Here is a 12,637-nt window from a genome sequence, read left to right as displayed (position 1 = left end):
ATTTCAAACTTCACAACAACTCTAAAGGACATATAATCTAAAGTTTGAACCAGTGTCTTGAGGACCTATAGATTTTCCTGGCAGCAGCAGGTTGAACTCGTCGACCAGCTCAGGTATCGGCTCCTGGCGACCAGGCCTGCAGGTTCACCTCGGTAAACAGCCCGTGGAGGGACCTAACCTACAAGAGGTCAGAGAGAGAGAGAGAGAGAGAGAGAGAGAGAGAGAGGAGCAGGGTGAGAGAGGAGGGAGAGCAGGAGTTTGTGGTAGTTTTAGGTTTTAACTTCAGTAGTTTGGTCCTGGTGGAGAGCCCTGATGGACTACATGGACAGTGGACTGAGATACACCCCTAACTCGGTAAGACACCAACCTGCTAAATGTTGAATAAGCCTTTATAATTGTGTTTGCATGCAAATGGTTGTGTGTGTGAGAGCATGCGTGCATGTGTGCGTGTGTGTGTGTGTTGACCTAAATAACACTGCCTATCTGTGAGTCAGGTGTGAGTGGTGAACCAAAACTGCTGCCCCAGAGTCAGAGTTGATAAGTTCAGGTCACAAAAAACTTCTTCATAGTCTTTGCCAAGCATCTGGTTCTGTGCAGATTAGAGGTTGTGTCAGCATTTTAATGTGATTGTCTTTGGGTGAGCTTTTTAACATGTCATACACGTCATGAAGTCGCCAAAGGTGTTGCCTCTTGAGTTTTTGAGAGTAGAAACCTCATCAGAGGAGGAATGATCTCTCATTACTGGGGGGCCGTGGTGCACATGGCAGTAGGCACTTGTACGATATGTCAGACTGTGTCTCTTTCATGTAAGAGCAGTAATGCACAAGTAAATCAAAGGAACTCTTTTGATAAAATCATGGGTTCTCATGTTCTTTGGCCTGTGGTGTAACTTTGCAGTCTCCTTCCAGATATCCTACAAACAAAGAGGCCTAACTATGACAAGCCAGTCAAAGCATGTGCGGTGGAATCTTCCTAGCTTCAGTATGAGGCAGGCTAGAAAAACCTGCCAACCGCCAAAGTGCATGAAACGATTTTCAAAACTGAGGTTTGAAGTGTGTTTCTAGAAGACGGTGAAGGTCAGAAAGCAAGCAACTGTCACTGAGCTCTGGTTTGAATTCCTCCAGGTCCCTCCGCCCCGTTGTGACTTGTTCACCTGGGTCCTTCTGTCATGTTGACTAACATCCATTTAGTACTCTATATATTCACAGTACATATAATTATGATCATAATAATGAGATCTACAAGGTGAAAAATAATTGCAACTGTGCTGTGCTAAGCAGGACAGTGAGGCTGGGTCACAACATGACCATCTCAAACAAATCAACATTTCAGGATGTAGATCAAGATTTTCTTTCCTGTTATATAATAAGCGTGATGGACATAAGTGGGTGTTTTGGGGAATGTCATTTGATTATTAAAGGTTTTTTTGTGTGGACGACAGAAGTTGTTTCTGTTATGATGCCCTACAGTAATTGTAACATGGAGACTTAAGAAATTTCATGTTATTATTTATATTTATTCATTTGAAGGGTTGATTTAAATGATTTATATGTAAATGTTGTATTATGACATATTTTCTTTGTTTCTAAATTTAGAATCCAAGTCTACTGAATTTATACCTACTGAATTACAAAGTACCTCATGCAGTGACGTCATCAGACATAAAGAAGTCAGAGCTGAACATGGGACAGTTGGAAGGGCATTTGTTATTTCCGCAGCCTCTGTCTGCAATTAGCTTCAAAACAAGAATTTAAATGTGAACTCATTGTGAAACACACTGTTAAATAACAAGTTGTTGTGTTGTATGTACATTTCCATGCTGCGGTTGTTGCCGTGCCCTAACAGGTGCTGTGTGAGTCATTCTTGTAATTCATTGTGAATAATCACATTTAAACAGGTTGAAAGGAAGACGTTGCCCGGTTTATAAAGCACTTAATGGAGCCATAGTGTTGCACAGCAGATAATCTTCAATTAAGCACTTTTATTATTTGTAATTTAAGTTAAAAACAGGCACAAAATCAAGGCTATTGGAGTATTTTTGAAATGTTTTGAACCAGCCCAGAACTTTCATGGTTATATCTTTTGATGGCTGATGAAGTGGTTCAATTTTCCAGCCTTTATAGTTTTCCTCAATAGTGCAGTGAGCTATCAGAAACCGGTACTCCACTTCAGATATGTGAGTAGTTTGCTCCCAGCAGGTTTGGCAGGATTTTACGTGGTGAAACCTTTTACACCCTCCCCCCCTCTGTCTCACTTCTTAAAGGTAACCACAGAGCTGTGACTCATGTTTGATGTTCCCTTGTTATTTCATTAACATTAACAGAAGCTGAAACTCCACTCCACTCTTTTTATGACCACATTTATTTTGATTTTTTTGCCTTAAAAAGTTACTTTTGAACCAGTGATAGGAAACTGCACAGGCTGACTGACTCTATAGGTGACCATGGGCTGGGACATTCCTACATACACAAGTATCTACTTGCTACCTGCTGCTGTCACCTATCTATAGTGGAGTATCTGCTCAGGTCTAGAAACTTCAGTGTTTCCATCCTGTCAAGTGACAGTGAAGGGCCGTCCTTGGCCCAAACCATTTGCAGTTTTATGTCCACAAAGTGAAACAGATGATTCCCCTCCCTGTGAAATGATATCTGTGCCGATGTAGTTTTATGTTCTGATCCTTCCTTGTTGGTCTTCCAGGACAAAGACTGGGACACCTCGGTCCAGTTCCTGCCAGCGTCGGATAACAAAAAGCTTGAGAAGAGCAAGACTACAAGAAAAGTTGGGGCTGTGATCGGGGTGGTGATCTTTGCTGCTGTTGTTGCACTGATGACCGGACTGCTGGTCTGGCATTTCCACTGTAAGTAGCCCTGCCTTTAGTTCACTAATGTAAATGTATGCACAAACATAATACAGACTAAATAACCAATGCTTAAAGAAAAAAAAACATATACTTTGAAGCCATTATCTGATAAACGCGACTACAAAGGTGGCTAATGCCAATGAAGGAACCAGTGTTTGAAAATCTTGACATACATTACAAGCTCAAAATAGAAAAACAGTGGCAAACACCAAAACCATTTTTGTGGTTGTTATGCCCAGAAGGAACCAATATAACATGACATGAAACTGAGCAAAGGGAACTTGAACCAACAGAGATCAAAAAATGCAAATATAAGATATATACACCAGAGTGTTGTCATGGGCTAACTGTGAATTCATTTCCTATGTTCTTTGTTTATTGTTGTTCATTCAATTAATTACTTTCATGTATAAGAAATTATTTACAAAATCCTAATACAATACAATCATATCTTCTGAATTTGTTTCTTAAAATACGTTTTTTGTTTTGTTTTTCAAATCAGCTTCTGGTGTCAGACATATCAAAATAAAACTCCTGAGTGGGTTTGTCATCATATTTTCATTGAAATCAAAATATCTTGTTAACAAAAAACAGTTAAACAAACCTGACCTCTGAAGTGGAGGTACAATATGTAAATCAAAAGAAAGAATTCATGTCATGTCATTCATGTCTTTTTTAAGTTCCCTCTCATAAAACAACCAAAACATTTAATCACGCAGCCAAGTAATGTTTGTGGGCAAGTTAGATTTTTTTTTTTTTTTTTTTAGTGCACCTCTCTGCTCTTCATTTATTTGCACATTCAAATATGTGAAAGAGACTGAAGGTCCATCTCAAACACAGGGACTTAAAACATCACAGCTTAAAACACATTTTAGTGACAAAGGGAAACTATAATTGAAAGCCAGAGCTGTTGAAGACTACTGCACTCACAGTTGTGAAAACAGAAGGAACTAAATTATCTGTGTGATCCTACATCCTACAGTTCGTAAAGATGTGCGCGTCAAGAGGATGTACAGCGGCTCCATGCGGATCACCAACCAGGTGTTTGAAGAGGCCTATGAGAAATCCAACAGCTCTGAATTCAAGGCGCTGGCCAAGCAGGTGACCTCACAGGTAAGACAGGCATCCACTCCTCCACCACGTCCTCAGAAAATTTGACTCATTTTGTTTTATTTGTTAAGACAGACAGTTTGTTTTTCATTCATGCTGTGTTGTGGTTGTGGTACTGTCTCTTTCAGCTTAAAGCCATCTATTCCAAGAGTCCACAGCTGGCAAAATACTATGTTGGTTCTACAGTTCAAGCTTTCAGGTAAGTCTAAAAGTCATGTATAATTGGCTTAATGTACTCCTTTATTATTACCTCCACCAAGAGTGTCATGTTTCATGCTGCCAGTCCTGTTTGTATGTCTGCCGGTGTGCGTGCAGCAGATCTCACCAACACATACATCTAATTATAACTACATTTGGAGGAAAACGAAGCCACGGGTTAAGGAACAAGTGACTGCTCTAGGTGCGGCTATATGCAGATCCAATAACTAATGCAATTTAAAACCCACCCACTTTTTTAAAATAATTTCTGTTACTAGGATTGCCAGTCTGTGTGTCCAAGCCCAGATGGACTATGCTTATAACCTGCAGTGTTTCAGTTCATTTGTGAACAGTCTGTAACGTAAGGCCAAAGGGCAAGTTAAAGTATATAGAGCAATGCTTTGGAAAGATGTGTAACTGAAACAGACAGTCATGTGTACCTGAAATAAAAGGCTGACCAGACAAACCAGACAAACAAGAAAGACTGAATTATTGTAGCTGTATTAATAGCTACTAAATACAGAAAATCTTGAAATAATAAGACCATATGTATGTGTACACACCTCACAATGTGTTAATTTGTGCAACAGTGATTTCCCACAGGAGAAACTGGTCTCAGACTTTTGGACGCTACTGTTCATACACACAACCAACCAAAATGTTGACAGCACCTAACCCGTTTTAATGTTGTGGCTGATTCGTCTATTACTTACCAATAATCAATATACCGTATTTAACTTGTTACACATATGTCTGTCTGATCCTTTTGATATATTGACATGTTATCACAGTTTGTTTAAATACTGTTTTTTGTCTCATTGCTCCCAGTGAAGGCAGTGTCATCGCCTACTACCTGTCTGAGTTCAAAGTCCCTGCAGGCCAAGAGGCGGCTGTAGACAACGCCATGTCCTCAATGGACAGGCTAGTGGACAAAGAGCAGCGCAACCTTCACAGACCCAGCAGCTCTCTGGTCCTCTCAGATGTGGTGTCTTCAGGTAGAGCCAAGACTGTCATTAGAGATTTAGGCTATATCCATCATACGGTTGACTCAGTTGTCAAAGTTTGTTCAACTGTGGACTCTCTTGTTTTTTTTGTCATCTTAATGATGTCTTTGTTCTTGTTGTTGTTAATCACCCCACAGCACTGGATGCCCGTCTGGTTTCACCATCATTCAGCAGTAAGTCTGTATCTTTTGTTTTACCAGAGTTACTTTTTCATTTAGATGCATAGACAACAGTGAAGATAATGTCACCTTGAACACATTGAACATGAGGTTTGGAACATTTTCTTGAGAATGATAATTGTGTGTCACTGGTCAACTCGGGACACGTACCAAAAACATAGTTACCTGAAAATGAAATGATCTTGGTTGGATGTAATTGGATATTTTTCTGTATAAACATGATATCTGCTCATATTTGGGCATGCAAAGTGTTTTTTTGTAGAATGAAATGCATGTAAATATTTCTCTTTTTTTGTATTTTGTCAAAGCATCACTGTGCTTATCATTAATATGGTTTAAGCATATTAAGGGTTCAGGGTTTCACTATTCAGTTGTGTGTTGACATCAGAATCAGTATGTAAAAACCTCATGATTTTAATTGTCTTCAGATAAGTGGCTTACTGCAGATGTGTGAACTAAAACTGGATGTCACTCTTTGTTTGTCAGGATTTTTGAAGTTTTCCGAACATACAAAGACGGACAACGTACAGCAGATCCAGTCACCCGGCTTCCCTAACAGCCCTTATCCTTCCAACACCTTCATCCAGTGGCAGCTGAGGGCAGACCCAAGCTATGTCATCAAGCTTGACTTTGATACCATGAATCTGGAGCAGGACTGCAAGAATGATTTTGTCAAGATCTACGACTCCCTTGTGGCGATCGAGAGCCGTGTCATGGAAGAGTGAGTTTGCCCTTTGCCTTGGCTGGTTACAGTTTTAACCCACTCTGCCCGCTTTGCTCTCCTTTTCATAGAGTGCTGCTTACTCTTAGGTTTGCCTGGAGAAGACTTTAGCTTGTGTGTAAGGCCCTCTGCTGGTCAGACAAAACAAATTGATGCAGGGCAGTATTATCTTTTTTGTTTGTCCTTTAGTCTTTGATTAAAGTCAGTCTATGTCAAAGGAACTAGTATTTAGACAAAAAACCTAAACAATCTAAATGTGAATCATAACCATCACACACAGGTCCATATTAACATCATGTATCCATCAGGGAACAGACTAGCATATAGAAGATTCATGTTGGCTGTGTTTTTTCTTTTTACAGGATGTGTGGCTACTATTCACCCAGTGAACATCTGACCTTTCTGTCCTCTGGCAATGTCATGCTGGTGACAATGGCCACAAATGAGAAGAAGAACTACCCAGGTTTTAGAGCAAAAGTATCACAAGTCAAACGTGGAAGTAAAGGTAAGAACTAGTATCTGTGACTGAGCCTTGTGTTTTTTGTTTTGTTTTTTTACAAACCTTCTGCATAAATGTCTAATATTTTTCCAAATGCTTTCACCTGTCAGGTACAACATGTGGAGGCCAGCTGAAAGGGGCAAAAGGCACTTTCTCATCACCCAACTTCCCAAATTTCTATCCTCCTAGCATGTCGTGTCAGTGGTCGATTGAGGTGAGATGTCGGCTGTTTTCACTCGCTTCGTACAGGTGTCTGTTCTGTGTTGCTCCTCAGAAGGTCAGATGTCAACATGTTTCATTTTCACTCGTCTCTATGGATCATAAAGGTCGCTTCTGGTAAGGCTGTGAAGTTGACGTTCAAGAAGTTCCTTGTGTCCGAGCCCGGGCAGGGGAGCAGTAGCAGCTGCCGTAAAGACTACGTTGAGGTCAATGGAAAGAAGTGAGTCACTCTTCCACACATTCAAATGTCTGGATTTCATTATAGAGTAGACAAGTCACTGCTGGTGTGTTTCATCCTCAGACTGTGTGGAGACCATCCCGACGGAACACTGACCGTAACCAGCAACAACAACGAAATGAATGTGGTGTTTTTCTCCGATGCCTCCTATGTGGACCGAGGCTTTGAGGCAGAGTTTGAGACCATTGATTCCAAAAACCGTAAGTGACCCGGTCTCTACCAGACAATGTCATTATTATTGTTTCTTAACACCAGCAGTATGTAGCTCACATTGACCCTGTCATCCACAGCTTGTCCAAACCAGTTCATGTGCAACAATCAGCGCTGCATTAAGTCAGAGCTCCGGTGTGATGGCTGGAACGACTGTGGAGACATGAGTGATGAGTTAAAGTGCAGTAAGTACTATAATTTCAGATTATACTCAGACTACTGCTTTTTACTGCTTTTTTATGCGACCATGTCGGCAGTAAGTCATATGTTAGTCAAAGTTTAAGGTCACAGTGAACCCTCAAAACACTTTTTTTGGCAATTACCCACAAATTCATACACTAAACATCCTGTAGCATAACACAAGTGTCTGTAAGGATACAAAGATGAAGTGATCAGTTAAAGTTCAACTTCACTCTTCACTCTCACGTTATCATTTTGTAAATATTCAGATTACCCTGGGTTACAGCATCAAAATACTGCAATCCAGGGACCTAGACTGGGACCATATCTCCTGTCACTTTACTGGTTGGCTGGGGCATAATTCTAAATCTAAATCCCTTGTATATGCTAAGTCTATCTATCTCTCTATATACTGTATATCGATCTATCTATCTCATCAGGACACAATATGAGTGTATATATGCGATCATTTTTACTGTGTTTTCCTGCAGAGTGCAAAAAAGATCATGTCGCCTGTAAAAACGGACTGTGTAAGCCCAATTTCTGGAGATGCGATGGCATAGACGATTGTGGAGACGGCACAGATGAGCAGAACTGCGGTGAGACACTGATGGACGATGTATGTCAGTGTCACTAAAGCACTAAAAAGCTCTCAGTCATTTCTCACACATGTTTCTTTTCTCTTAAAGGTGGCTGCAAAGCAGGAGAATTCAAATGTAAGAACGACAAATGTGTTTCGGAGAAGAAACGCTGCGATGGCAAGGACGACTGTGGGGATGGCTCCGATGAGCTCAACTGTGCAAGAGGTAAAAACGCCACAGACTCTGCTCTTCATTTTTAAGGAAAACCATATTTTTTTAAGCAAGTAGAAGACTTTGCTGTGAGAGATGAACAATTCAACTCAATTTTATGTAAAGTAATGTCACAATTTTTTAAAAGTGGCCAAACTCACAGACATAATAGGTTTTTTTGCATCAGTTAAAAAATAGTTTGGGTTGGGGAAAAAAAGCTAATGCAAGCTACTAATGGTATTCAACAGGTAAAGATGTAAAAAAAAAACAAAAAAAACAACAACAACAGGCTAAAAGCAGAGTTTATTAGATTGAGGTTGAGACAACCACAACTCCACATGAATCTCTTCACCAAACACATTATGACAAACAATGTTAAAACGAGTTCTCACACAGGGTGTTTGATTGTTGTCTCCCTCAGTCCCTACAGCCGCTGGTGTGACCTGCACTGACCTGACGTACAGATGTAAAAACAACAAGTGCATCAGTAAAGTGAACCCAGAATGTGACGGCACAGAGGACTGTGACGACGGCTCTGATGAGGAGAACTGCGGTATGTGTAAAAAACAAAAATCTCAGCGGGTGCAGGAAGTCAGATATGAGGAGTTAATCATAACCTTCATCTGCATTGTTCAGCTTGCAACACAGAACAATGTTTGTGAACCTTCACCCACCTCAGAATCTGCAACAAGCCGCGACAAGCTGCAGCCCTGTGTGTGATTGATTGATTGATTGTGTATTTTTTCAGACTGTGGGAGGAGTATGTTCAAGACATCACGTATTGTGGGCGGCCAGGATGCAGAAGAAGGGGAGTTCCCCTGGCAGGTCAGCCTCCATATCAAAGGCCACAGTCATGTGTGCGGAGCATCCATCATCAGTCAACGCTGGCTGGTCACTGCTGCCCACTGTGTGCAAGATGACGCCAAGACGAGGTAGCATCTTATTTTTCATGCTTCATGTTTTCTTTCCTGTTCCACAGATGTACTATTTGTTGTTCACCTAATTTTTCGATGCCTAGTAGTTAATATTTCAAGACCATTCAGGGGATTCAAGATATTTAACAGATGCTCTAATGCAGAGGTGTTAAAAAATGAGTGCAACAGCAAAGTGACGTTAAAGTCCTCTGCCTATGTATTTTCTTCCTGCCCATGTTATTTTAGAGCTGTCTTCAGACAAATAAAGGTTAACTCAACTACTGTCTCTCCGATCAAGGCCTTGAAAATCCATAAATATAGTTAGATATGGAGTTTATATGAACACAACATAAAATGTTAATTTAATGCTGCCCAGTTATTTTGGTGTAAAAACAAACAGTGAAGCTGAACTAAAATCTATCAAAAATGCTGAGTGGCAAAAAATATTTTGTGACTTATTTGAATCATTAGGACGAAACAATACCGTCAGCAGATTAGCTGTTGGCCTTTAAAGCTTCCGGAAACATTTTGTCACATGCAAAGTGAAACCTGTTTTTAATGACAACACTGTGTGTGTCTGTGTGTGTAATTGAACGACACATGAAACACTTACAGTTTGTAGTATGTCTTCTGTCACTTTAAACACAATTTATGTTTGGTCATATGGCCGAACCCTTGGAAATCACATCCTGGTGGATTAGGGTGTTTTTTTTCTGTGTGCTAATATTCTTGAATCTTCTCTGCAATTGTTTCACAGCAAGACTTTTATATCATATTCTGTTTAAATTTGCCTTATAAAGATGGTTTTGAACATTGGCTGCAGTCTGAACCACCAGGTCTCAAACTGTATTCACAAGTGTGATGTTTACACCTCATATGTCGGTTAATGGTTACCCAAGTTTAAGAATGAACTTTGATCTGATGTTGTTGTGTGCATCCTCAGGTACTCCCAGCCCAGCGTTTGGGAAGCTTACCTTGGCCTTCACATTCAGGGGGCGACTGGAAATTCGGTGAAGAGGAACCTGAAACAGATCATATCTCACCCTAACTATAATTCATACACCTTTGATAATGACATTGCCCTGATGGAGCTGGACAGTCCTGTCACCTACACCGACTTCATCAGGCCCATCTGCCTGCCATCGCCGCAGCATGACTTTCCAACTGGTAACACTGTGTGGATTACAGGATGGGGTGCCACCCGAGAAGGAGGTGAGTCCTGATAAATCTTAAACATTTTACTTCTCATTTTTTGAAAAACCTGTAGCAACTAATTCTGAAAAAATCAAATACATTTGTGGGTTGTTGTTTTTTTATCAGTATGTCATAATAATTCTAGTAGCAGTAGTGACTGCTGATAGGCCAGACCAGACATACTACATTTACTTTCTGGAGGTCAATTACAATCATTTAAAGTTTAATATCTAAACAAAGAACATTGGAAAATTACCTAAAATATTGTAGACACTGCTTTGTGAAACCGTTCTAAACATTATTATTTATTGTGAAATCAAGCCGATTTTGTGTTTTCTTTGATGATGATGTTTTGATAGATTGCTAATATGATGTGTCTGATAAAAATGCACCAAAACCTTTTCTGTAATCAATTGTCATGTCAGTATTGGAAGCTTAATGACTGTTAAAGCCTCATGTCAATAACATGAGATTTTGACAGAAACATAAACATGACGGTGTGTATGTGTGATTCAGGATTCGGTTCAACTGCGCTCCAAAAGGCCCAGGTTCGAATCATAAACCGCTCTGTGTGCAATGATCTGATGTCGGGGCAGATCACATCTCGGATGATGTGTGCGGGGGTGCTGAGCGGAGGAGTCGATGCTTGTCAGGTAATAAAAGACCTTTTGTTTTTTGTTTTTTTTTTCCTATGAAATAACAGGATACAAAAAGAAAAATTCAGCTGTTATCAATGATTCCAGTTTACTATGTGGCTCTGCCATGAAAAAAAAAAAAAAAAAAACAAGACTAAGTGGGAAATGTTGAGTTTTGTAGTACCAAGATGCCAACATCTGTGGTTAAATCTTTGTGTGTTTGTGTTGTAGGGTGACTCAGGTGGGCCTCTGTCCTTTCCAACTGGCACTCGTATGTTTCTGGCAGGAGTGGTCAGTTGGGGTGATGGCTGCGCCCGCAGAAACAGACCTGGCATCTACACAACAGTCACCAAATACCGTGGCTGGATCAAAGAGAAGACAGGAGTTTAGATCACTGTGAAATGGTCAAACGCGACCAAAGGTATGGACATGAGCGTGTGGTGATGAGAAGTAGCATGGTCTGGACTATTGGTTCAGGAAAACAGCATCTGACTTTCCAGTCGATGCAGTGGCCTCGACTCCGAGTCGGTGGAAAATGCACTGTCTGCTTGAAGAGCAATCTCTCCACATTTTATGTCCACTGCAGGATTGATGAAATGTTTTTAAATGTAAATAAGTGTGGTATTTTTCTGTGTGTGTGAGTGTTTTTTTGTTTTTTTTAATGACGTTAGTTTAGCATGTTTTGACAGAGGGCATTGTTATGCTGCACAAAGAGAGTTTAGGTGTGATTGTCATGTGCACATATGAAATAGGCACCCCTCTACTCTGTCGTCTTTTGGTTTATCAGAAGCCATCATATTGAATTTCCCTCGATTTTTTTCTTGCTGTCCATGTTCTGAATAAAAAAAAAATCAAAACAAAATGACAGCAAGCTCATTCCATCCTACCTCCCATGGTTTGGTATTTTATGCATTTTATTGTAGTTTTTTTTTTTTTTTTTTTTAGCCCTGGAAAGAATCTCTGTAAAGTTACTGATGTGATTGTTCACTTTTTAAAGCATTACCACACTCATAATGGATGACATTTTTTAACATATTGACTACTTTTTAACATAAAACTGGAAAATATCAGGTGTGAATTGAATCATTCCCAATGACTATTTCATCCACTGTCTCTAAGCTGTGTAAATGTGTATATCAGATGTTTTTAAATAAAATATTTCTAATATAACCTCCAGTTCTTGGTGTTTCTATTTCGACATGCTTTTCAGCTACATATTTTGGATGGCTTTACTGTGTTTTGCCACATGTAAGTAAGGCTGTATTGGTAACTGTTTCTTCACTGATAGTGAAATGTTTACAATATACAGTATTCCCTTATCTTTTTAGTATTATAGACCAAACTGTTGAGAGACTGGAGGGGGATGAACCATGCCTATGATGGAAATTACAACACAGAGCCATGATGGGATGTCAGATCTTTTCATATTTTAGTTCAACATTTATATTTTGCTGTTTTTATTTTGTATTTACATATCTGTCTCCATAGGGATACAACAGGGTGGACTACATGACAATGACTCCCAGGCCAAACATTGTACGCAAAATTATTCTGTTTCCAAAGTCATGTGCATAGAAAAATAAATCCTGTTTCTGACAGAGATAGAGAAAATACATTGTAATACAATACATAAAACAGACAATTGTGTTAGTTTGTGATACTGTATTTTCACATGGTCGCTCCGC

General features: G+C 39.8%; 1 protein-coding gene across 1 annotated transcript; it reads left to right on the top strand.

Annotated features, from left to right (window-relative positions):
- Window positions 1-312: 312 nt before the first annotated feature.
- st14a (ST14 transmembrane serine protease matriptase a) lies at window positions 313-11,342 on the top strand (the record flags this gene model as incomplete). Its single annotated transcript, XM_083984579.1, has 19 exons — window positions 313-354; window positions 2,698-2,857; window positions 3,843-3,973; window positions 4,099-4,169; window positions 4,997-5,163; window positions 5,310-5,345; window positions 5,838-6,072; window positions 6,435-6,577; window positions 6,682-6,785; window positions 6,898-7,010; window positions 7,092-7,228; window positions 7,319-7,423; window positions 7,910-8,017; window positions 8,108-8,224; window positions 8,631-8,762; window positions 8,958-9,141; window positions 10,067-10,335; window positions 10,834-10,970; window positions 11,184-11,342. 19 exons carry the CDS (start codon window positions 313-315, stop codon window positions 11,340-11,342), a joined length of 2,550 nt encoding a protein of 849 aa, XP_083840705.1.
- Window positions 11,343-12,637: the final 1,295 nt, after the last annotated feature.

This window comes from Trachurus trachurus (genome assembly GCF_905171665.1).
Source record: "Trachurus trachurus genome assembly, chromosome: 13".
NCBI classification, from domain to species: Eukaryota; Metazoa; Chordata; class Actinopteri; order Carangiformes; family Carangidae; genus Trachurus; species Trachurus trachurus.
This window is presented reverse-complemented; position numbering and strand designations above follow the sequence as displayed.